The following is a 21,989-nucleotide window of genomic DNA, read 5'->3' on the forward strand; positions in this document are numbered from 1 at the left end:
GATCCTCCAGGAACCTTTACTGTACCCTCCTACCTTGTCACAACAAAACTGATTGGCTCAAACGCATTAAGAGGGAAAGAAATTCCACAAATTAACTTTTAAGAAGGCACACCTGTTAATTGAAATGCATTCCAGGTGACTACTTAATGAAGCTGGTTGAGAGAATGCTAAGAGTGTGCAAAGCTGTCATCAAGGCAAAGGGTGGCTATTTGAAGAATCTCAAATATATAATATATTTTGATTTGTTTAACACTTTTTTGGTTACTACATGAATCCATATGTGCTGTTTCATAGTTTTGATGTCTTCACTATTATTCTGCAAGGTAGAAAATATAAAAAATAAAGAAAAACCTTTGAAGTGAAGTAGTGTAATTCCACTTTGAAATGTTGTGTGTAGGCCAGTGAAAAAGTCAAGGGGTGTGAATACTTTCTGAAAGCACATGGCGGTGCACTCTAAGTTGTATGCTATAGGCCGGGTCTGCCGTGATACCTCATTCATGGTGTGTAGGTACAGGGTCTATCACATCACCTATGAGTTTAATTGATTTATCTGTGTTATGTGTCCAAAATTACTTTATACATAATACCTGTGTGGGGTCCCAATACCTCATATATAGTGGCATGGTCTTTCTCAGATTTCACTGCCATGACAGGTGAATATGGGTGTACTACTATTTCACCTATGCAAGTTATGGTATCTGGTGACTCAGTATGATTTGACCATGATGTAAAAGGGCTGCAGAGCAGCAGTAGCAGCCTTGCTTAAGTGATTCATTGAGCGGACAGGACACTGACCACCGTCTGCTTAATTATTGAGACACTAACAGTAGCTTTGCTTAAGGAGCTAATTGGAGCAGACAAACCAGAGGCCAGCTGACCTGAAACGAGACAGTAAATTGGTCATGTGGTTGTTGTCCATCCGTCAGGAGCACATACAGGGTTGTGGTCATTAGTCACCAAACGGAAGAAGACTGACTGAAACACGGAGGAACTACTTGGACTTCATTTTCCGTTTCTGTTGCAAAACATTTTGAAACGCTTTCTGTTGCGTGCCCTAATGAACATGGCCCCAATGTGCTCATCAACTGCAGATAAAATACTTGACTTCAGATGACAAAATTGAATTAGCTGTCATTCATTGGGAGAAATTGAATTTTCCTGTCATGTTCAATTCCACTCACTTGAAAAAGTATGTAAATACTTTAATGTATTCAATTCCATTCAGTGCTATGCTGAGTTTCTAATTTGCAGTGTTAGTCCAGTAGATTTGTTGGGCTGTATGGTGATTGGTGGAAACAGTTTGGACTAAAATGATTGGTTGTATGATGTTGTATGAAAATGTATGCACTCACTAACTGTAAGTCGCTCTGGATAAGAGCGTCTGCTAAATGACTAAAATGTAAAATGGGTTACAAATGTTGTTGTAATTAGGGAAATGCCTGACCCAAATCCATATTTCTTTGTAGATCAGATGTCTATAGAAAGTAAATGATCAGGACAAGCAGAAAATCCAAACATGTTTATTTACAAACACAATATAAAGAATGACCCAGAATGTAGGTTTTGTATCACTGTTCAAACTGTAATAATTCCATCCTTTCATTTTCGGACCGATTCTTCTACCTAGTTATTTTTTACTCTACAGTTTGATGACTCAAACTGAAAATAGTTAATGTGCTCATACGGATAACTTATTTTGTGCATTGTGTCTTTTACACACAATCTGTGTGACTGTGAATTAAAGAAACAATCTTCCAAAAACTTTAGGAGTGATCATGGAAGATCATGGGAATTTGGGGCATTATAAAAATCTAAAGGCATTGCACAGCATATACAGAAGAATGGCCCTATGTTTCCAGTTCAGTAATTTTCCTCCATTCTGTCACAGTTAAACACAACAAATACAAATAGAGACATACAGCATTCCAAGGCTGAGATCCATGATGCTTTCAAGGTTACAACTTTGTCACATTGCAAAAGGGAAATGACACGATGCAGTGATAATAATGATAACAAAAATCGTATAATTTCAAAACGGGGCGATATTAGTAATTCCTTTCCATCATCTGTGAAAAAGTGCCTCCGTCGATCAGTTCTCTTTTAAAATCCATTCAAGGTTGATATAAGGTTTCAGGTAGCCTAGCGGTTAGAGAATTGGGCCAGTAACCGAAAAGTTGTTAGTTTGAAAAATCTGTTGTTCTGCCCTTGAGCAAGGCAGTTAACCCCCCACAACAACAGTGCCCAAAGTGGCAGCACCTCTCCGATTTAGAGAGGTTGAGTTAAAAGCGAAAGTCAAGTTTCGGTTGGACCTTGTGTGCAATTGACGATAAATTTAATATAATTTTAATTAAACTAATCTCTCCCAATGCACTGTGAGCTTTAGCAGAAGCTGATCATTGTAAACATGTTTCAGTGTTGGTTGCAGGCATACACAAAACAAAGAATATAGTAGAATCATGCACTGCATCACGAGTATGCAAATAGCATTATATCTTACAGGAATTATATTATATTTAGTAATTTCAACAGCAGAAGTGAACCTCTTCTCATTGAGGTTATTAAGGTGAGTCAGCAGACAGTAAGAACAAGAGTTTGTTTGATACGAATGTCCATTAGAAAAGCAATTCAGGGGTGAATTGCATATCTGAGAGAGGATTTGTACATTTATATCATAAGGCAGCATGGTTTTAAGACATGAATGACAGAGAGAAATCGATTGCTCAACAGTTCCCAATAACTAGGGCCAAGGTGTTTTTCTTACTATGTAGCCTGACCAGGAAACCCTTCAAGCCCTAGTTATAGGCTATAACTAGGGCCCAGAGTTTTCCCAGTCAGGTCCCAAGGTGAGGAAACCCTCCTGGCCTTACATATGATGCGTGACTAGGACTGTCTGTTCTGGAGGTCAGAGATTTTACTATGGTGGTGGTGATTATATAATATTCATAATCTTGCCTTTGTCCAAAAAGAGCAAGCAAATAAAACATCATCATTTCACATCAGAAATATCCAAGGATATCTTCCAGTGTTTGGCTAGTTAGTTATACAGAAGAAAGTGGACCTATGAAAAAGGTCCTCTCAGGTCAGGAAGTGTTTTATAATAAATATTTACCCATATAAAACAGTTTAATGTAGCTGGACAACTGAAGGTTAAACAGTTGGATCTTTGAAGATTTATTTTGGATTCGCTCAACATCTATAGTGTTCAGGATTTTTACACAGACATAAATAAAAGCTGCCTCACCCACAGAGCGTCTGAGAAAGAGAGCACAGTGTAAATAGTTGTGCAACATGTTAAGTTCAAACCTCTGTACAACAGTACCACCGAGCCACTAAGATTTCACAGAAACGACATCACTAGGAAAGATCACATCACATTAAAACAAGCAACCTACATTAACAGAATCAGAGAAACCGGCGGCCATTGGAGTTGCTTATTCAGCAAGAGAGTATGAAACACACCAAGATAAATTATAGTGTTGGCATTAAAGCAAGCAACCTTCAACACATGGAGCTAGTGTAAAGAGCACAAATATACGGTGTGAGCTCAAAAGGCCATCTCTCATCAACTGTAAGAAAACACCATTGTATCTAAATGAAGATATGCAAAATGATGATCAATTAACAACCGAGACAAAAACAGGAGTAAATGGTGACTTCCCATGATGCATTACGCCGTGGGCGTGGCTCCGGTGCATGATCATGTGCAAGGTCCTGAGTGTACATGGAGGATGCCTCGCGTGTGCATGTGCAGGAAGTTAAAGATCTCGTGGGGCATGGCGTGGAACCCGGGGCGGGGCTTGACGTTGTCATAGTAATGGTGCGTGATGAAAATGCCAGAGGGGTTCATGGGAAACGCCCAGAAGCCATAGAGGTGGACCTCCTCGCACAGTTCCATGGCGGCAGTGACTAGCATCAGGCCGCTGCTGAGGCGTTTGGCGCGGACACCCTGGACAGTCCAGAAGCGCTGGACGTTGAGCAGGTACTGGGGGTGGAAGAAGAACACGCCCCTCTGGGCGTCGAAGTCGTCCAGCATGTACTTGACTCGGAAGGAGACGTCTGTGTTACGCGTGTTGTAGAAGGCGGGTAGGACCACTGACGAGTTCTCGTAGTTCTGAAGAACCTCGTAAAATGGCCGCCGCCACTTCTCTAGCTTCTGGAATCTGGTGGTGGAGGAGAGGAGAGGAGAGGTAAGGGATCAGAGTGTGTATAAGGAGGGAGGAGGTGTGTGTGTGTGTGTTGTGTGTGTGTGTTTGCAAGTACATTTACATTTACATTTACGTCATTTAGCAGACGCTCTTATCCAGAGCGACTTACAGTTAGTGAGTGCATACATTATTTTTTTTATTTTTCACACTGGCCCCCCGTGGGAATCAAACCCACAACCCTGGCGTTGCAAACGCCATGCTCTACCAACTGAGCTACAAGTAGCAGACGTGAGTGCTGCAGCTCTGTGCCAGAACATGACATTTTACTAAGTACAATGCACACCCATTGTAACTGCTGACGTTAATGCATTTCAGGTCTAGATGGTGTGTGTGTGTGTGTATGTGTGTGTGTGTGCCTGGGCACAGACGTCAATTCAACGTCTATTCCACATTGGTTCAATGTAATTTCATTGAAATTATGTGGAAACAAAGTTGATTCAACCAGTGTGTGCCCAGTGAGAATACCCTTTTTTGTTGACATAGCCTTACAGTACCTCTCCGTTATAATACTTGGATTAATCGTCACCAGATCCGTTTTGGCGCCTACATCAGCTGAATACTTCTCATTGATGGGTGGTATGTTGCATCTTTGAAGGAAGGATAATTATTTACATTATTCAATGCAGATTCTGAGAAGGCCTGAGCTGAGCGAAAGTAATTCAATACTGTATCTTGCCATTTGATATCTGCAGTCAAAAATAAATCAACCCAAGTGTGACGCTTGGAAATATTTTTAGCAGTACAGAATAAAGATGCTGTATACCTAAACACGAAATCTGCAGAGTCAATTTCCTTCCCACATTTGCTGTTCTTGATGATTCCTCCGTTTCCAACAACTGCACATTTCTTAAACTGGGACTTGGAGTAAGGCATGTCCTTTCAATGAAACAGAACCAATGTCAAACAGAAATATGGGGTACAGTTTATAACCAGAGAAGGTGGAGTTCCATCACCTTAGGGTGGGAGGTAGGGTACATAGCATAGGATGCATGGATGACAGGTAGTCATACAGGATGATATACTGTATATTGTTATAATTGGAACACTCACGTCAGGAAACATCTTGAAGACCTCAGTACTGATGGGCAGGATGCCACTGGTGTCCACCTCATACCTCAGCTTGGTGCCTGCTGGGGTGTTCCTCTTGGTTGTGAACAGGAAGGAGGGCGCATTACAACACCGCGACAGAGACATCCTATTGGAGAGAACAGTAGAAGGGAGGAGTTACTGTCAGACCCAAAAAACTGTAGTAGAACAAGGGTGCTGCAAAAAACTAGCAACATTGCAGCCCTGGTCCTTGAGGACTAAAACTGTGCACCCTGCAGTAGAAAGTGTCTCTATGAGTCTGGTTAGTCATACAATAAAGATGCCCTGATATACAGAGAGACAACTAAGCAATGTGATTGGTACTATAGGGGCAGAGTCACACTAGATAGACATGGATGGGGCCACAGAGGAGAGGGAGGCTAATGTCTGTGATGTACGGTAGAAGAGCACTAATATCCCCTCTGAAGAGGCTCATGCTAATAGACTCTGGTGGCATTCCAAGTCTTCTGTTTTGCGTTCACGCTCTGCAGATGATCAGATATCACAATGCCTCAAGAAGTGTTTAAGGTCTCGTGAACCACAATAATATGATATAGCAATCTTTTTGAGATGTACAGTGTGACTGCAAGAAAGATGACCTGAAACACCATCTCTATGATGCGTTAAAGTTAAAGGTCAATTAGAAGCTCACTTGAAGTTGTTGGTCTCCACCATGTTTTGCTGCCACTTGCACACCTGCAGGTTCCTCCATCTCTCAAACAGCTCCGACGTCTTCACCCTGGCAGATGGGCAGGGAAACCCCACATAAAACCGAGACAAACAAGAGAAGAGTCAAGTGATCCATGCATGTTTAAGAATAAGCCCTATACCCTATGGTCCTATACTGTATATACTGTAGATCAGGGATGGGCACATTCTATGGGGGTGGGAGCCACAAAACATCTGAACTCATCATGTGGGGCCGCAGTGGCTCGCGGCTCTGTGTACACACATCCATATTCATACATGCAGTCAGAGCCGGCCCTAGTTTTTTGGGGGCCCTAAGTAAATTTGGTTCGGGCTGAGACCCTTCCCCAAAAAAGTTTTATTATAATATTTTTTTGTCTTTGGAAATTGATCTGCTGGCCTACAAAAGGGGGGCCACAGGCCCCATGACCTCCAGGGGCCCATCCCTGCTGTAGATGGTCTCACAATGAGGGGGTTGAAAACTGCCAACAGGGGGAGGGGGCTGCATGGAGCTACAGAAACCACAGAGATGACACTGCAGCACTTTACTTGGCTCTGCTCTGTAATATGAATATTAAACACGCGCTGAGGTGTAACATGAGAATGGCACTGGAAGCTGTGGCAATGGATTTAGCATTGCGCTCAGGCACTCCCTCTGACTGACGCCTTGCGTCTGCTGTCTTCAGAAGATGGCGATGGCCAGAAATAGAAGGTCTCTAAATAGCTCCCCTTGAACTGACATTCCCCCTCGATGATTGGGAAATGTGATTTGCTCGGGGAGGGAAAGCACTACCAGGGCTGGATGTAGAGTAATTAGAGCCAGTCACTGCTCTGTAACTGCTGGCGGAGCCAAGGGGCTGTTGTCTGTATGTCGCGCTGTCTGCTGCCTGGCCTGGCACACTGTCCCTCAGCAAGCCCCTCTTGCAGGTGTGATAACTAGCTCAAACATCCTCAAGAATATGTAAGCCTGTGCAAGAGTCTGTTCTAGTGGTAGCACTGCTGCATGTTGTACAGTACATCCCCCTGGCGACAGAGGTTCAAAGCCTGTCTCGTCCACTTTCTCATGTATCTTTGCCCTTGTCTGTTTCTACCACTATATCTTCCTATTGTTGTATTATAAAATCATTATTTAAATGTTTTTGGAAAGGACAAGGGATGGGCCTGAATGTTGGAACTGAGTGCACAGACTTTGCTTCCTCCAATATCTAAATTAGACACTCATTTCAAAGAGAGAACACAAACCAGCAAGGCACATAGGCCCTCAAGGATCATAGTTGCCCATCACTGCATCACTCTCAGAAAATAGTGTTCCAAAAGGGTTCTTCGGCTGTCCCCACAGGAGAACCCTTTGAAGAAACATTTTTGGTTCCAGGTAGAACCCTTTTGGGTTCCATGTAGAACCCTCTGTGGAAAGGGTTTTACATGGAACTCAAAAGGTTTCTGCCCGGAGCCAAAAAGGGTTCTTCAAAGGGTTCTCCTGTGGGGACAGCCGAAGAACCCTTTTAGGTTCTAGATATAACCTTTTTTTCTTAGAGTGTAACACAGGCGATTACACTCACATGGTCAGGACTTTGACATCCATAATCTCCTGCCTGAGCTCTTTGCATGCAGTGGAGTTGTATTCGTAGGATCCATCGTATGAGTCCAGATACCTGGAGGGATAGTCACAGTCAGCGTCACGCTGCACTGATCTGATCTACACAATAATCAACAATAATAAGGAACAAGTTGGGGCACAAAACATATAGCACAGTGGGGTTGGGGAAAGATGATATACATTAGGGGACACTTTTAACTTTATTCCAATACAATTGTGGCTTTACTTTAAAATACATTATTAAAATTAATCTTTAACGTGAAGACATTGTTATGGAATGAGTGGCAGGTGTGATATCATTCCTATGGATAGGGAATCCACAATATGTATCCTGGACACTTTTTTGTCACCAGCTACCACTGTTTAAGACAAGTAATATAATTTCTCTGTTTTGTTTTCAGATGTTTTTGTTGCTGATAACATTCATTTTAACATTCACAATTAACATGGACATTCTCTTAACAAAAAATTGTCTTTGCAAACAACAAAAAGAGCATGAAATACATAGTGAGAAAGGGGAAGGGGGGAGGTAGAAATCTTGTGGTAAATTGTGAGAAAATATGACCAAATCCTCATGGCAGGAGCACCTAGACTGAACAACCTTTATCATGGATAAGGTATGTCTGTGTCGTATGGCATGTACAGTAGGCTGGATAGAGTGAACTGCACAGCTGCACAGTGTGATGCCAATGGCGAATATGGGGAGTGACTGCGGCTGTCTTACTGCATAAGGCAGACACAGCATACTTACCCAGTGGGCAAAACTGGTATTTTATGCAATTATAGTCCGGTTGGGTAACACTTTACTGTAGGTGTCCTTATGCATGCATTCATAAAGCCTTTATAACAGCTCTACGGCACATTATAACATTTGTCATAAGCTGTCATAAGTCGTTTTCAATAGTTATGAGTCACGGTATAAAATCGGTTATACAGGAATGGTTGTTAAAAATGACTGTTCATCCTGTTGTCATATGCTCTAATGTCAACTGTTAATAACAACTGCTATTACACAGTCTGGGTGACAACTTATGTCATATGCCTGCTACATAAGAGTCTACATACCAGATGTTATAACAGTATGTTATGTAATTGACCAACCTCTGTGTGACATTATTACATTGAATGGAAAGATGGGTGTCATAACCATGTCATATGCCCTTATAGAGTGTGCACAGACACCTTAAGTAAAGTGACATTAATTTGAGATGTTATAAAACAGTTATGAATGTGCTGCTTAGACCACAGGATGAGTTGAGAGTTTCATACAATGTTACCATTTAAAGGATCTCCAAGAAACATGGGCAAATGGGAGTACAGATGTACTTACGATTTTTTAAATAAAAAAAAAGACATATTATAAACCAAAAATGTTTAAACAAAATGGAAGCAAATAGAATTTTACACCAAAATCAACATTGCTGGGGCACAGCAGGATTTGTGACAGATGGGGAAAAAGGAAGATGTGCAGACTACAGTAACAATGAGAGCAGCTATATTACAAAAATGGGTACCTAGCTAGCTAGTTAGTCAGTCAGGTAACTAGGAACAGGGTTGGAGAGCCCTGCTCTACACAGTCCAAACAATGTGTTTTGTTTGACAGTATACTAGCCATTCATACCCTTAGTGGCACTACATGAGCACAATAGGCCTCACTGTGCTGCGTTTCCCCATCGATGCATAGCTAGCTAGTGGGGGAATTCTGAATTATAAAGCTTACTTTGCAGCACATCACACAATACATTCTCTTACTGTATACTTTAGTTTAGAGGCAATTACTTTTTAATCTTAAAGAGATTCTCCAGTACTCTTGTATACTTTTTAGCCAGTAGTTCTGAAAGTAGTGCTCACGAGCAAAAAGTGGTCCCCGAAAATTCCGTACTTCGTCACATATGTGCAGATATGTGCACCACATAATTTTTCTCTCTCTCGCTCTGCTGTGTATGCATCTTGCTAGTTGTCACTCAAATGGTGAGGGGCTGAAGCTCATTGGTTAGAACTCGAATTGCTATGGGGCTGGCCCAAGTGGAGGAAAATGTAGGGAAAATGGCGCAGCACAGCTTCCAGAAAAACAGTTGCTTTCAAATTAGAGATTTTGTGGCTAATTGAGGTAAGACAAAAATTCTGCTCATAGGTTATGAATGTATGAACTACACATTGACACATCTAGCCCAAAGCGGGAGGTATAACAAATACTTTGTTGTCGCCAAAGTTCCGGAGCATGTTTTTAATACATGTTGTTTAACTCAATCTAACTAGCTAACGTTATCCATGTTCTTTACTATTGGGTTGTGAGGTGATCTTCTTGCTTCTGTATTGTTATGTTGGTAAGTCCCACCCTTCTTCTTCTTCTGATTTCAGCTGTATGATTCACTGACACAAGAGATCGCAATAACTTTTCATTGGATCATCAAATAACATGGATACCAATAATGTTAGTTAGCTTGAGTTAAATAACGTGTATTAAGATGAAAAGGTAATTGCATTTAAAGTGTACGGCGCCTTCAGAAAGTATTCAAACCCCTTGACTTATTCCACATTTTGTTGTTACTGCCTGAATTCAAAATGGATCTCACCCATCTACACACAATACTCCATAATGACAAAGTGAAAACATGTTTTTAGAAATGTTTGCAAATGCATTGAAAATGAAATTACACCCCTGAGTCAATACTTTGTAGAAGAACCTTTGACAGCAATTACAGCTGTGAGTCTTTCTGGATACGTCTCTAAGAGCTTTCCACACCTGGATTGTGCAACATTTGCCTATTATAATTTTCAAAATTCTTCAAGCCCTGTCAAATTGGTTGTTGATCATTGCTAGACAACCATTTTCAGGTCTTGCCGTAGATTTTCAAACAGATTTAAGTCAAAACTGTAACTCAGCCATTCAGGAACATTCACTGTCTTCTTGGTAAGCAACTCCAGTGTAGATTTGGCCTTGTGTTTTAGGTTATTATTGTCCTGCTGAAGGTGAATTCACCTCCCAGTGTCTTTTGGAAAGCAGACTGGACCAGGTTTTCCTCTAGGATTTTGCCTGTGCTTACCTCCCCATTCCTTAACGATTACAAGCATACTCATAACATGATGCAGCCACCACTACGCTTGAAAATATGGAGAGTGGTACTCAGTAATGTGTTGTATTGGATTTGCCCCAAACATAACACTCTGTTTTCAGGAAAAAAAGTTAATTGTTTTGCCACATTTTTTTCAAAATTGTAGGCTTGGCCCTAATTTCGGTGTTCTCTGACACCTGGAGTTGCATGGCAAATGGTCCAGGAACAAAGGACAATGCCCAAGGACTAGTCAGCCCTTCCCCCTCTGAGGGGCCAAAATGTATCTCTCTGTTATAGTATTCAGAGCACTGACTATTGAACGTGATAGAATAATACTATAGTATCCATGTATGGTTCTATCTGAAACACTGAGGATAACTCTGATACTATCTATATGTATGTCACTGGAGGCTGCTGAGGGGAGGACGGCTCATAATATTGGTTGGAATGGAGTCAATGGAATGGTATCAACCACATGGAAACCATGTGTTTGATGTGTTTGATACCATTCCATTGACTCCGTTCCAGCCATTATTATGAGTCATCCTCCCCTCAGCAGCCTCCACTGATGTACAGTGCCTTCGGAAAGTATTCAGACCCCTTGAGTTTTTCCACATTTTGTTAGGTTACAGCCTTATTCTAAAATTGATTTTTTTTTTTAAAGAATCCTCAGCAATCTACACACAATACCCCATAATGACAAAGAGAAAACAGTTTAAAAAAAAAATAAAAAACAGAAATACCTTATTTACATAAGTATTCAGACCCTTTGCTATGAGACTCGAAATTGAGCTCAGGTGCATCCTGTTTCCATTGATCATCCTTGAGATGTTTCTACAACTTGATTAGCGTCCACCTGTGGTAAATTCAATTGATTGGACATGATTTGAAAAGGCACACACCTGTCTATATAAGGTCCCACAGTTGACAGTGCATGTCAGAGCAAAACCCAAACCATGAGGTCGAAGGAATTGTCCGTAGAGCTCCGAGACAGGGAAGGGTACCAACAAATGTCTGCAACATTGAAAGTCCCCAAGAACAAAGTGGCCTCCATCATTCTTTAATGGAAGAAGTTTGGAACCACCAAGACTCTTCCTAGAGCTGGCCGCCCGGCCAAACTGAGCAATCGGGGGAGAAGGGCCTTGGTCAGGGAGGTTACCAAGAACCCGATGGTCACTCTGACAGTTCTAGAGTTCCTCTGTGGAGATGGGAGAACCTTCCAGAAGGACAACCATCTCTACTCCACCAATCAGGCCTTTATGGTAGAGTGTCCAGACGGAAGCCACTCCTCAGTAAAAGGCACATGACAGCCCGCTTGGAGTTTGTCAAAAGGCACCTAAAGACTCTCAGACCATGAGAAACACAATTCTCTGGTCTGATGAAACCAAGATTGAACTCTTTGGACTGAATGCCAAGTGTCAGGTCTGGAGGAAACCTGGCATCATCCCTACGGTGAAGCATGGTGGTGGCAGCATCATGCTGTGGGGATGTTTTTCAGCGGCAGGGACTGGGAGACTAGTCAGGATCGAGGGAAAGATGAACGGAGCAAAGTACAGAGAGATCCTTGATGAAAACCTGCTCCAGTGCGCTCAGGACCTCAGACTGGGGTGAAGGTTCACCTTCCAACAGGACAACGACCCTAAGCACACAGCCAAGACAACGCAGGAGTGGCTTCGGGACAAGTCTCTGAATGTCCTTGAGTGGCCCAGCCAGAGCCTGGACTTGAACCCAATCGAACATCTCTGGAGAGACCTGAAAATAGCTGTGCAACAATGCTCCCCATCCAACCTGACAGAGCTTGAGAGGATCTGCAGAGAAGAATGGGAGAAACTCCCCAAATACAGGTGCGCCAAGCTTGTAGCGTCATGCCCAAGAAGACTCAATACTGTAAACGCTGCCAAAGGTGCTTCAACAAAGTACTGAGTAAAGGGTCTGAATACCTGTGGAGATTGGGCCTGGGAGCGTTTAGGTTACTGTAAACTTGGTATCGTTTGATTGGTCAATGGTGGTTGGTTTTGGGTTGAAAGGTTACACCTTTAGATGTTATAAGCATAAATAAATGCCTTTGTTCTCTCTCTTATCCTGTATCCAGTCCATGGAAGAAGGTTGTATTATCAATTCTCATTTTCTAGACTTCTAGGCCTCTGGCCTAGTAAGCATCTCTTTGTTGATGCATTGTCTTCTAATTTTTTTTTTTTTTTTTTTTTTTAGTCATTTAGCAGACGCTCTTATCCAGAGCGACTTCTAAGTTAAGCTTAGGATCTATATGCCTAGAAGTATGCTTAGTAATGCTTTGTAACTTAAGCTTTATGCATTGTATGTGAATCCATTCATTGTACAATGTTAATTAAATATCTGCCTTTGATATGGACAATTGTCAGACCAATTCTTGCTAGTCAATGTCAACTCATTGCCTAATACTTGCTTGTATATTTTAATTATCTTTATGCATTTTTATATATTTTAATAGGCTAATTGCGAGTGTCTTATTTAACTGTCTTATTACGAGTAGCATGTGATGTATATATAATATACTGTATATCATACACATATCAAATATTACTGCCCACTACAATATTACGTTAATGCCTTATTGCAAACAGGATGCATGTTTTGGAATATTTGTATTCTGTACAGGGTTCTTTCTTTTCACTCAGTCAGTAGGTTAGTATTGTGGAGTAACTACAGTTGTTGATCCATCCTCAGTTTTCTCCTATCACAGCCATTAAACTCTGTAACTGTTTTAAAGTCACCATTGGCCTCATGGTGAAATCCCTGAACGGTGTCCTTCCTCTCTGTATCTTTGTAGTGACTGGGTGTATTGTTACACCATCCAAAGTGTAATTAATAACTTCACCAAATGGATATTCACTGTCTGCTTTTTTATCATCTACCAATAGGTGTCCTTCTTTGCGAAGCATTGGAAAACCTCCCTGGTCTTTGTGGTTGAATCTGTGTTTGAAATTTGCTGCTTGACTGAGGGACCTTACAGATAATTGTATGTGTGGGGTACAGAGATGAGGTAGTCATTCAAAAATCATGTTAAACACTATTATTGCACACAGAGTGAGTCCATGTAACATTATATAACTTGTTAAGATAATCTTTACTCCTGAACGTATTTAGGCTTGCCATAACAAAGGGGTTGAATAGTTATTGACTCAAGACATTTTCAGATTTTCATTTTTAATTCATTTGTAAAAATGTCAAGAAACATAATTCCACTTTGACATTATGGGGTATTGTGTGTAGGCCAGTGACCAAAAAATCTCAATTTAATCAATTTTAAATTCAGGCTGTAACATAACAAAATGTGGAAAAAATAAAGGGGTGTGAATACTTTCTGAAGTCACTCTAAGTGAAAGAGGATGTTAATGTGCAATGTGCTACGGAGTACGTTTTTTAATTCTACCTGTAGCTAGTGGAGTTAGCTAGCTAGCGCTAGCAGATTGCTAGCAGAATAGCTAGCCATTGGTGGGCCAACAAAATGTTGCAATTGCAACAAACTAGCTAGAATTATAATTGTTTTCATAATATAGCTGTCATTGTTACTGTAGCCTACACATCTTACTTTTTTCACAGCTGTCACAAATCCTGTTGTGCCCCAGCAACGTTGATTTTGTTTTAAAATTATATATGCTTCCATTTCGTTTCAATATTTTTGTTTTTTTGGCAAGTTGTTGGTATTATAATGTGTCCTTTCTTAAACATTTGCCCATGTTTCTTGGAGATCCTTTAAATGGTAACATTGTATGAAACTCTCAACTCATCCTGTGGTCTAAGCAGCACATTCATAACTGTTTTATAGCACCTCAAATTAATGTAACTTTACTTAAAGTGTCTATGCACACTCTATAAGGGCATATGACATGGTTATGACACCCATCATTCCATTCAATATAATAATGTTACACAGGAGGTTGGTAAATTACATAACATACTGTTATAACATCTGGTATGTAGACTCTTATGTAGCATGTAACAACATATGACATAAGTTTTCATGCAGACTGTGTAATATCAGTTGTTATTAACAGTTGACATTAGAGCATATGACAACAGGATGAAAAGTCATTTTTAACACACATTATAACTGGTTTTATAATATCTCATGCCGTGACACATAAATATTTAAAACTATTTATGACAGCTTATGACAAATGTTATAATGTGTTATATAGCTGTTATAAAGCCTTTATGAATGCATGCATAAGGACACCTACGGTAAAGTGTTACCTCATGTTGTATACTGGTTGTATAAGGACGTTTTTTTCCATGTCTTTTTAGCAACCAATAAAGCCTCTTTATCTGGTTGTATTATAATAATCTGATTATTTGACCAGATAACCTAAATATGACATCTTTCCCATGACGTTTTGGTCTTGTCACAAAAAATATGTCTTTACCTAGTTGTCATAAAGACCAGTTGGTTGTAATCCTGTTATAAGACGTCTTCTCAACCAGTTTACAACCAGAATATAACTTCATTTAGACTTAATGTTCCCAATTTTGCTTGCTGGGTAGCCTGAGTTCATCAGTTTGGAATAACCATAAAGGTCTGCAGATCTCTTTGCATGTAGAAATAAAACTGAGGAAGATCACATAAAAACCTATTGGTCCTACATTTGTATTTATTACCTATCTCGTATGACATGCACACACATACATACACACATACATGTACATGCATAGACATAATCATAATTTACATACTGTACACAGTCATCATTCTCACTCAGATTCAAACCATTCGATAAGATTTTACAGCTCATTGAATGATTCAATTTTAATTTTTAAAAATCCTGATTGGACAGATACAAACTTTACATGCTTGAGAGTCTTGGAAATCTTCTTAACAAGAGGTTTCAGACAAGGAAATAAATAAGGAAACCAATAAAGAAACATTATACAGGAAAATGGTGACATAACACAAAAACAACATTAGATTGATATGGTGGTAGTGATTGTGTGATATTTGAGACAAACACAATGACATCTGAAGAGAAGGAAACTTAAGGAAAGTGAAAACATGGTGAACATTTTAGCATGACAGAAATTATTTTTTGAGAGCATCATCAGCCCCAGAATCTAACCCAAATATTTTCCTCCCTCTCAAGCCAGGCAGAGAGCCACACGGAGGAGTCAAATCTCCCACTAGGTGTATTTAAATAGGCTTGTAATGGATAATGCTATTGATCCATGTACCAGCTTTGGAAAAGGCTGCCCTCTCTGGCACCTGAGCAGAAGGATTCTTGCCTGAGGACCACAGCCGACTGCTTAGCCTCAGAGGCAACAGGAAAGGAGGAGAGCTAAAAGCTCCCAATACCTGAAATCTATTGAGAAGGTGCTTTCTATTTGGAGCATATTTAAAAGTAGATACCAAATAGGTGATGTTGAGTCCTACTGTCTACTGGAGGGACAAAGAGTGGCTGCCCAGCGTGCAAAACTGGTTCCAATGGCTAAACATCTTTCTAGCAACCATAAAAATATGTCTTAATCTGGTTGTAATCTGGCTATATAACCAGATAACAAATGTATATCCAATCACGTGTTGATGTCGTCTTTATCTGGTTGTAATCTGGTTATATGAAGTCCCCTCTACTATACCAGAATGCCAGTTTACAACCAGAAAATGACGTTATTATGATGTCACGTGTAAAATGTTGTCTGCTGGGTGAGGGGTTGCTCAGTTGAATCCAAGATGGCGGCCTTCCCAATGTGCAACGCAGTGAGTGAATTTGTAGAGTAAATGCTATCTCAGTGAGATAGGATGAGGTAGAAAATGTTGGTGAAAAGGGGGATTAATGTTGTAAGCATGGCTGTTCAAGTAAAATGAGGTGAGGTAAAACACAAAAAGGCAACATGGGCGACATGACAGAAAAATGCATTTGAACAAGATGCTGGGATAAAATCCAAATGTGTAAGGAACAATGAAACTGGTTGTCTACATCCCCCTGATGATGCAGTGTATTTTGGATTGGCTTGCTATCAAGTAGATCCTGAAGAGGTCTAGAGCATAATGTCTCTTATCCTTTATCATTGAAAACCATACTTATCCTTATTCCTATTAAGACTGAGATCTGTAGCTTCTTAGTTTCTTTTGGTTTAGCTCTAACAAAGAACACCTAATAAGCACTGTAGCCTAGAAGAGAAGAAAGAGGATGACTCTGAATGTCATCTTAGATCGCCCATGCCACACTGGCTTTCTGCCATCCATGATGGAAGAGTGCCTATTAATAACCAGCATGTTATCACGCCTACTGACTTTAGGTCCTCAGCGCACTGAAGCCAGAGACCTACTGGGAAATGTTTCATATTTTTGTCTTCTCTTGAGAGGAAAACAAAAGGAAAGGTAATCCAGATAGGTTGCAGAGAGATACAATGCAGATGTGAGAAGAGGAGATAGGGGAACAGAGAGACGTGTCCACTATGCATATGACATACACACAGAGCTGTGCAGAATGCATGAACACACAGGTTGAGGGCGAAAGGCGCTTGAGAGATGGGTGCTGGATGAGACACAGAGGTACGAGGAGAAGCCAGTACATCAACAGGAGAACCGCGGTCCAACCAGCTTCTCAGTGGGGATGGGGGTCAGGGTTCGAGGGTCATGGGGGTGGAAGGGATGAGACAACATGCAAGAGCAAATCTGCAGTGCAACCACCACTGAAAATATATGAGAGTTGAATCCTTTCAGACCAATGAAAAATAAAGAGGCATTCTTGGGTTTCTGTAAAAGTACTTAAATGCCTTCAGACTGGCCTACCTTTGAGAGCGTTTTTTTTTCTTCTTAATATCGGCTAGGCAGGGTGTGACTATTACGGAGCTCTGTGAATCGGGCTGAAAATTCTGACGGAAACATCTGTCAACATGCAGGCAGGTAAGTCAGAGTTAAATGTCAGTGTGAGTGGGTCCTGTGTCATCATCACCCCTGCAAACATCTCAACTAGGATTCCTCAGAAATGCAAAACAAGCAGAAGCAAAATAGTTATGTGTGTGTTGCTGACTTCGTCTCTTTACTAGTTAGTTAGTACAGCAGTTTGTTGGTTATACTGGTTATGCATTGCGAGTGGAGGCTTCTAAGGCCCAGGCCACACATGCAGGGGGCTGGGTTATCAGCAGGAAATCTCATGTTCTCTCTCTATCTCTTTCTGTCTCACAGGGGTGTTGTACAGTCAGTCAATCACGTTGGAAATGTACCTTTTCTTCACATTCCTGGCAGGCTTCAGAGATCCATCATCCAAGACATTTACAGGACCGGTCCAATTTCCTGTCTCGTCTCCTTTGAGTCGGCTAAACTGTTGCACACTAGTAAGAAAATGAGTCAGTTTATTTGGGATTTATTGTGCTTTCATTACCTGAGAACTAACAGTCAGTCAAACACACACACACACACACACATACACACACACTCTTATACACAATGCACAAACAGAGACACACCACACCATATAGAGGGATCAGCATTTGGCTTTAATATACCTTAATCCATTCATTGTGGTCAAACAGGTCAAATCTAGGTTAGTTGACGGATCTCAGTTGTTGTCTCAATATGCAGCACATCTTAGTTCTGTAGATTAGCCTATAGGGTATTTTTGCACATTACGCTCATGCACAATCTAAAAAACCACAACGCATTCTATAAATCAGAACCAAATGATTATGGTTAAGGGGTTACATTGAGAACAGACAAACTGAGAGGATACTTAACGGTTTACAGACAACAGCGGCATATAGGCCACCTTTGAGAGGTGCATAGCACCTGTACCCTCCCAGGCCACGACGCTGACCCCTACTGGATGGGACAGATTCCATCTCCTCCCTGAGTAACATGAGTGAATTGAACAGATTTTGTCAAAATTGCATGAGGCAAATCCAAATATCCCAACCAAATATCCAAACCTGTAAGAAATTAAAATGATTTAATTCGAAGACGGATTTTGTGTAAAAGGGACATGTTTGATTTCATTCATTATATTTTAAGCCTAACTCACTAAGAAAGAAAAAAAAACATATGAATCAAAATAAATATATTTGAGCATTCATGCAAATAATCCTGTGATTTTGTTCCATTAAATCATTGTGGACAGCAAAGTGTATCACTACAGTGTAAATCCTATCCATAAGCACATTATGTGATAAAACGAACACTACTTTGGGCATCATGTCAATACTCCAGGCCCATTTGGCTTCTCAGAGAACCACTTAAAAATCTCAATGACACTCTGCCCCTGGCTGTTGCAGTCAGGATGGAGTGTGCTAAAACAGGACATGGATTTAGGCATCTGGATCTCCACTTGTAGCCTAACCAGCCTGCTGCGGGTATTTTTAGGTATCGCCCTCTCCGAGTCAAGTGGAGATGAGAGAAGATCATGTGTACTGCTCCAAAGTGGGTCACTGTATTATTTAATAAGCCCTTCTTCCTCTCTACCCTGTGATTTCACAGCCTCGCGATCTCTACCCTGGCATACAGCTTTAAGGGGTGTTTGTTAATGTCACAGCAGCCAGGCTGTGCTATATGATACACACTGTGGAAATTCAAAAGGGGAGATTTATCACATGCCAGAATGCTAAAAGCACTACACCACTCCAAAGCACATGTGTCTTATGTCTTTTAACAGACATGTTGTGCACTCTCTGAATAGTCACCCTGAACTTTCCTGAAGGTCTAATATAATCTGGGTAAAACAAACTAAAATAATCTTGGAGTAATGGAGGACTAAAGTGCATGTATTTCATGCTGATTATTCTCAGATAGTGCGCTCTACAACTGGCATTATTGCGTTGTAGTTTAAGTGTCTTCTTTAGTACAGTCTCTTCCAGACCCACACAATGTGGTCATTTGCAGATATGGTTTACTGAGATCCTTTGGGGCATAAGAGAATTTTATGAGATTGAGACACATGTTCTTAGGCAGTGTTTGACTGGGCTACATGTTGGTAGCATAGGTCGGGAGGGGTTGGACCATTGGTCCCATCCACAACTTTAGCTTGTTGTCATGGTTTCAGCATGGGGGGGAGAAGAGGGGGAGAATATCTCACAGTGACATCATTTTCAAGACACTCACTCTCTCCATCTCTTGAACATTCTCTCTCCATTTCTCCACCCTCACTCTCTCTCTCTATCTCTCTCTCTCTCTCTCGCAAACACACTCATTCTCTCGCTCTCTTTCTCCTGAGGTGTGCAGATACTGTGTAGCAAAATGGTTGCTGTTGTTGCCCACTGGCTGGCTCAGTGGCTTCGTTGTGACTGTAGCCCGTTCCCCTCTTTCCCAGTCAGAGTGCTAGGACTGAGGGGCAGGATAGCTAGATAGATAGGTAGATAGATAGAGGTATTGCTGGGGCTGGGTTCATGCCATCTCAGCCATAGCATAGGGTCAGGATGCCATGAATCCACAGGATTTCATCAGAGTAGCCCAAGCGGTGGTGGAGACACACAGGTGAGGGGGCATTGGGCGGGGGGGGGGGCAGTTAGAATGCAGCACATGTATGTTTGCTGTTAGGCAAAGCTAGAATGCACTGTCTGAAATTGCTGGGGGTGCATGGGAAGAGGGAGGCGTATTTTAGTGTGACAATCTTTTTATTCTATTTTGGGGGGTTAAATAGGCCTATCTAAAGATGAGAATATATCAGGTTCTTAGCATCTGCTCGTCTCACAATGAAAAACATCCCAGAAGATAATGCAGAAGTCAAAGCCTTCCAGTGATTAATAATAGCATGTATCACTATGGGAGCTATTAACAAAAAAAGATTGCATTAGAAAAGGTAGAGTCCCTATTAGGTAGAGATATTGCTGTTGCAGAGGTGTTACAAAACATCTTAGGAATGCATTATGCTGAAACAGCAGCATGACTGTGTGTGCATTGAAGCCCACAGGGTAAACTAGCTAAATGACTATAGAATCTGACAATAACCCCTGGGACATTAACATGTAGAAATGATCAACATTAAGTGAAAAATACGGATCAATAAACTGCATCAATAGATTTTAGTTGTTTTTAAAACTGTGATATCAGCAGATATCCAAGCCTTATGTATGATCAGTAGATAAGGCTAAAACTGAAAATCAAATAAACACTTTAAAAAGAAGGGAGTACACTACGATAAACAGCTGGAGCATTGTGTGTGGCATGAATGTGATGCTTCACCACATGAGAATAGTTTAAATATGCCACTGGAAAAATGGAAGACTGATGTGCTATTTTTTAAGCTTAACCCCCCCCCCCCCCCTCCCATGCAGCAATTACTACAACCACTACTCCCATATTTACACTGAATTACAATGATGACAGTATTAATACAATTATAACAATAACAGAGCCATTTCGTTTACACAATTTCTAAATGTCAGGCCGTCCCTTACAATTTCAACATTATGCAATTGATAATATTTGAGTTTTCAGATGAATGGCAAATTATTTGATTTGGGCCTATAGGCTATTTGTGGAAGATATATATTTCACATTGCTTACCTTTTAATGTAGTTTTTTCCATTGAGAATCTGTTGTAAAAGTGTAACCAGTCCAAATGCGCAAATGAATATAAAACAAAGCGACCTATTGCCGAGTAAATCTCTACCCGACGTAAGGTCGGCGTATCCCATTCTTCGGCGCAGCATCCGCTGGTGCCAAAAAAACCAGAATTAACCTTCTCTTGCCGCACCATTCAGAATCAATCACACAGGTTTATCGTGAAAGCATTCGAGAGGACAATTGTCCAAAAGTCTTTACGCTATTTTCACAACTCTACTTCGCTGCGGCCACAGCACAGATCTCATTGGTCTTGGTCGAGAAGTATTGCCTCCTTATAAACAGAAAGCATGGAAATAGGCTACGATTCCGGACGGACCGTGATTTGATTAGAAATTGTAGAATACAAATATTATACCTTCTGGTATTTTGCAAGGCTGATGATGGTACAGAAAACATTCAATGTTTCTCAAAAAATGCCTGACATCTCTTTGTGATCATGCGTTACTGTCTCGACTGGGTGGTGCGCTCGATCGTAGGGCTCCACAGACAGTGGCAGGCAATGCAGATATTCCAGTCTCATTTAACAGTGTTCCATAAACTGTCAGGATAGGCTAGCTCATAAAAAGAACATGACTGTAATTCGTAAATAGTCAATTCAACATGACCCAAAAGAAAGGTGTAGTCTACGAAATCTCTCTCTTCTCAGGACAAACAGAATGGCGTTAATGGTGATAATAGCAGCTTCTTTCTATTACAGCAGACTGGTCCATGGATGCTGATGCTCTCTCTCTCTCTCTCTCTCTCTCTCTTTTCTCTCTCTCGCTCTCTCGCTCTCTCTCTCTCTCTCTCTCTCTCTCTCTCTCTCTCTCTCTCTCTCTCTCTCTCTC

General features: G+C 41.0%; 1 protein-coding gene across 5 annotated transcripts; it reads right to left on the reverse strand.

The window, feature by feature from the left end:
- Positions 1–1,504: 1,504 nt before the first annotated feature.
- On the reverse strand, positions 1,505–21,905 carry LOC121541456 (alpha-2,8-sialyltransferase 8E). Of its 5 annotated transcripts, XM_041850478.2 has the most exons (10): positions 21,103–21,905; positions 18,343–18,453; positions 17,832–17,939; positions 17,398–17,493; positions 7,538–7,630; positions 5,944–6,030; positions 5,256–5,400; positions 4,969–5,081; positions 4,700–4,792; positions 1,505–4,160 (listed from the first exon to the last, which is right to left on the reverse strand). In XM_041850478.2, the coding sequence occupies exons 1-10, from the start codon at positions 21,246–21,248 to the stop codon at positions 3,698–3,700; spliced, it is 1,455 nt and encodes a 484-aa protein (XP_041706412.1). In that variant the 5' UTR covers positions 21,249–21,905; the 3' UTR covers positions 1,505–3,697. The 5 variants fall into 5 exon arrangements, with proteins under 5 accessions (XP_041706412.1, XP_041706415.1, XP_041706413.1 ...); XM_041850481.2 differs by lacking the exon at positions 18,343–18,453; XM_041850479.2 differs by lacking the exon at positions 17,398–17,493.
- Positions 21,906–21,989: the final 84 nt, after the last annotated feature.

The sequence above is a fragment of the Coregonus clupeaformis genome, chromosome 27, assembly GCF_020615455.1.
Source record: "Coregonus clupeaformis isolate EN_2021a chromosome 27, ASM2061545v1, whole genome shotgun sequence".
Lineage (NCBI taxonomy): Eukaryota > Metazoa > Chordata > Actinopteri > Salmoniformes > Salmonidae > Coregonus > Coregonus clupeaformis.

Excerpts from the sequence above, each read along its gene's own strand:
- LOC121541456 (XM_041850478.2), bottom strand. The coding sequence starts at position 21,248 with ATGCTGCGCCGAAGAATGGGATACGCCGACCTTACGTCGGGTAGAGAT. Across the intron at positions 7,631-17,397 it reads AAAAAAAAACGCTCTCAAAG|GTATCTGGACTCATACGATG; the intron begins GTAGGCCAGTCT and ends CTATCCCTCCAG. Across the intron at positions 5,082-5,255 it reads TCTTCAAGATGTTTCCTGAC|GACATGCCTTACTCCAAGTC; the intron begins GTGAGTGTTCCA and ends TTTCATTGAAAG.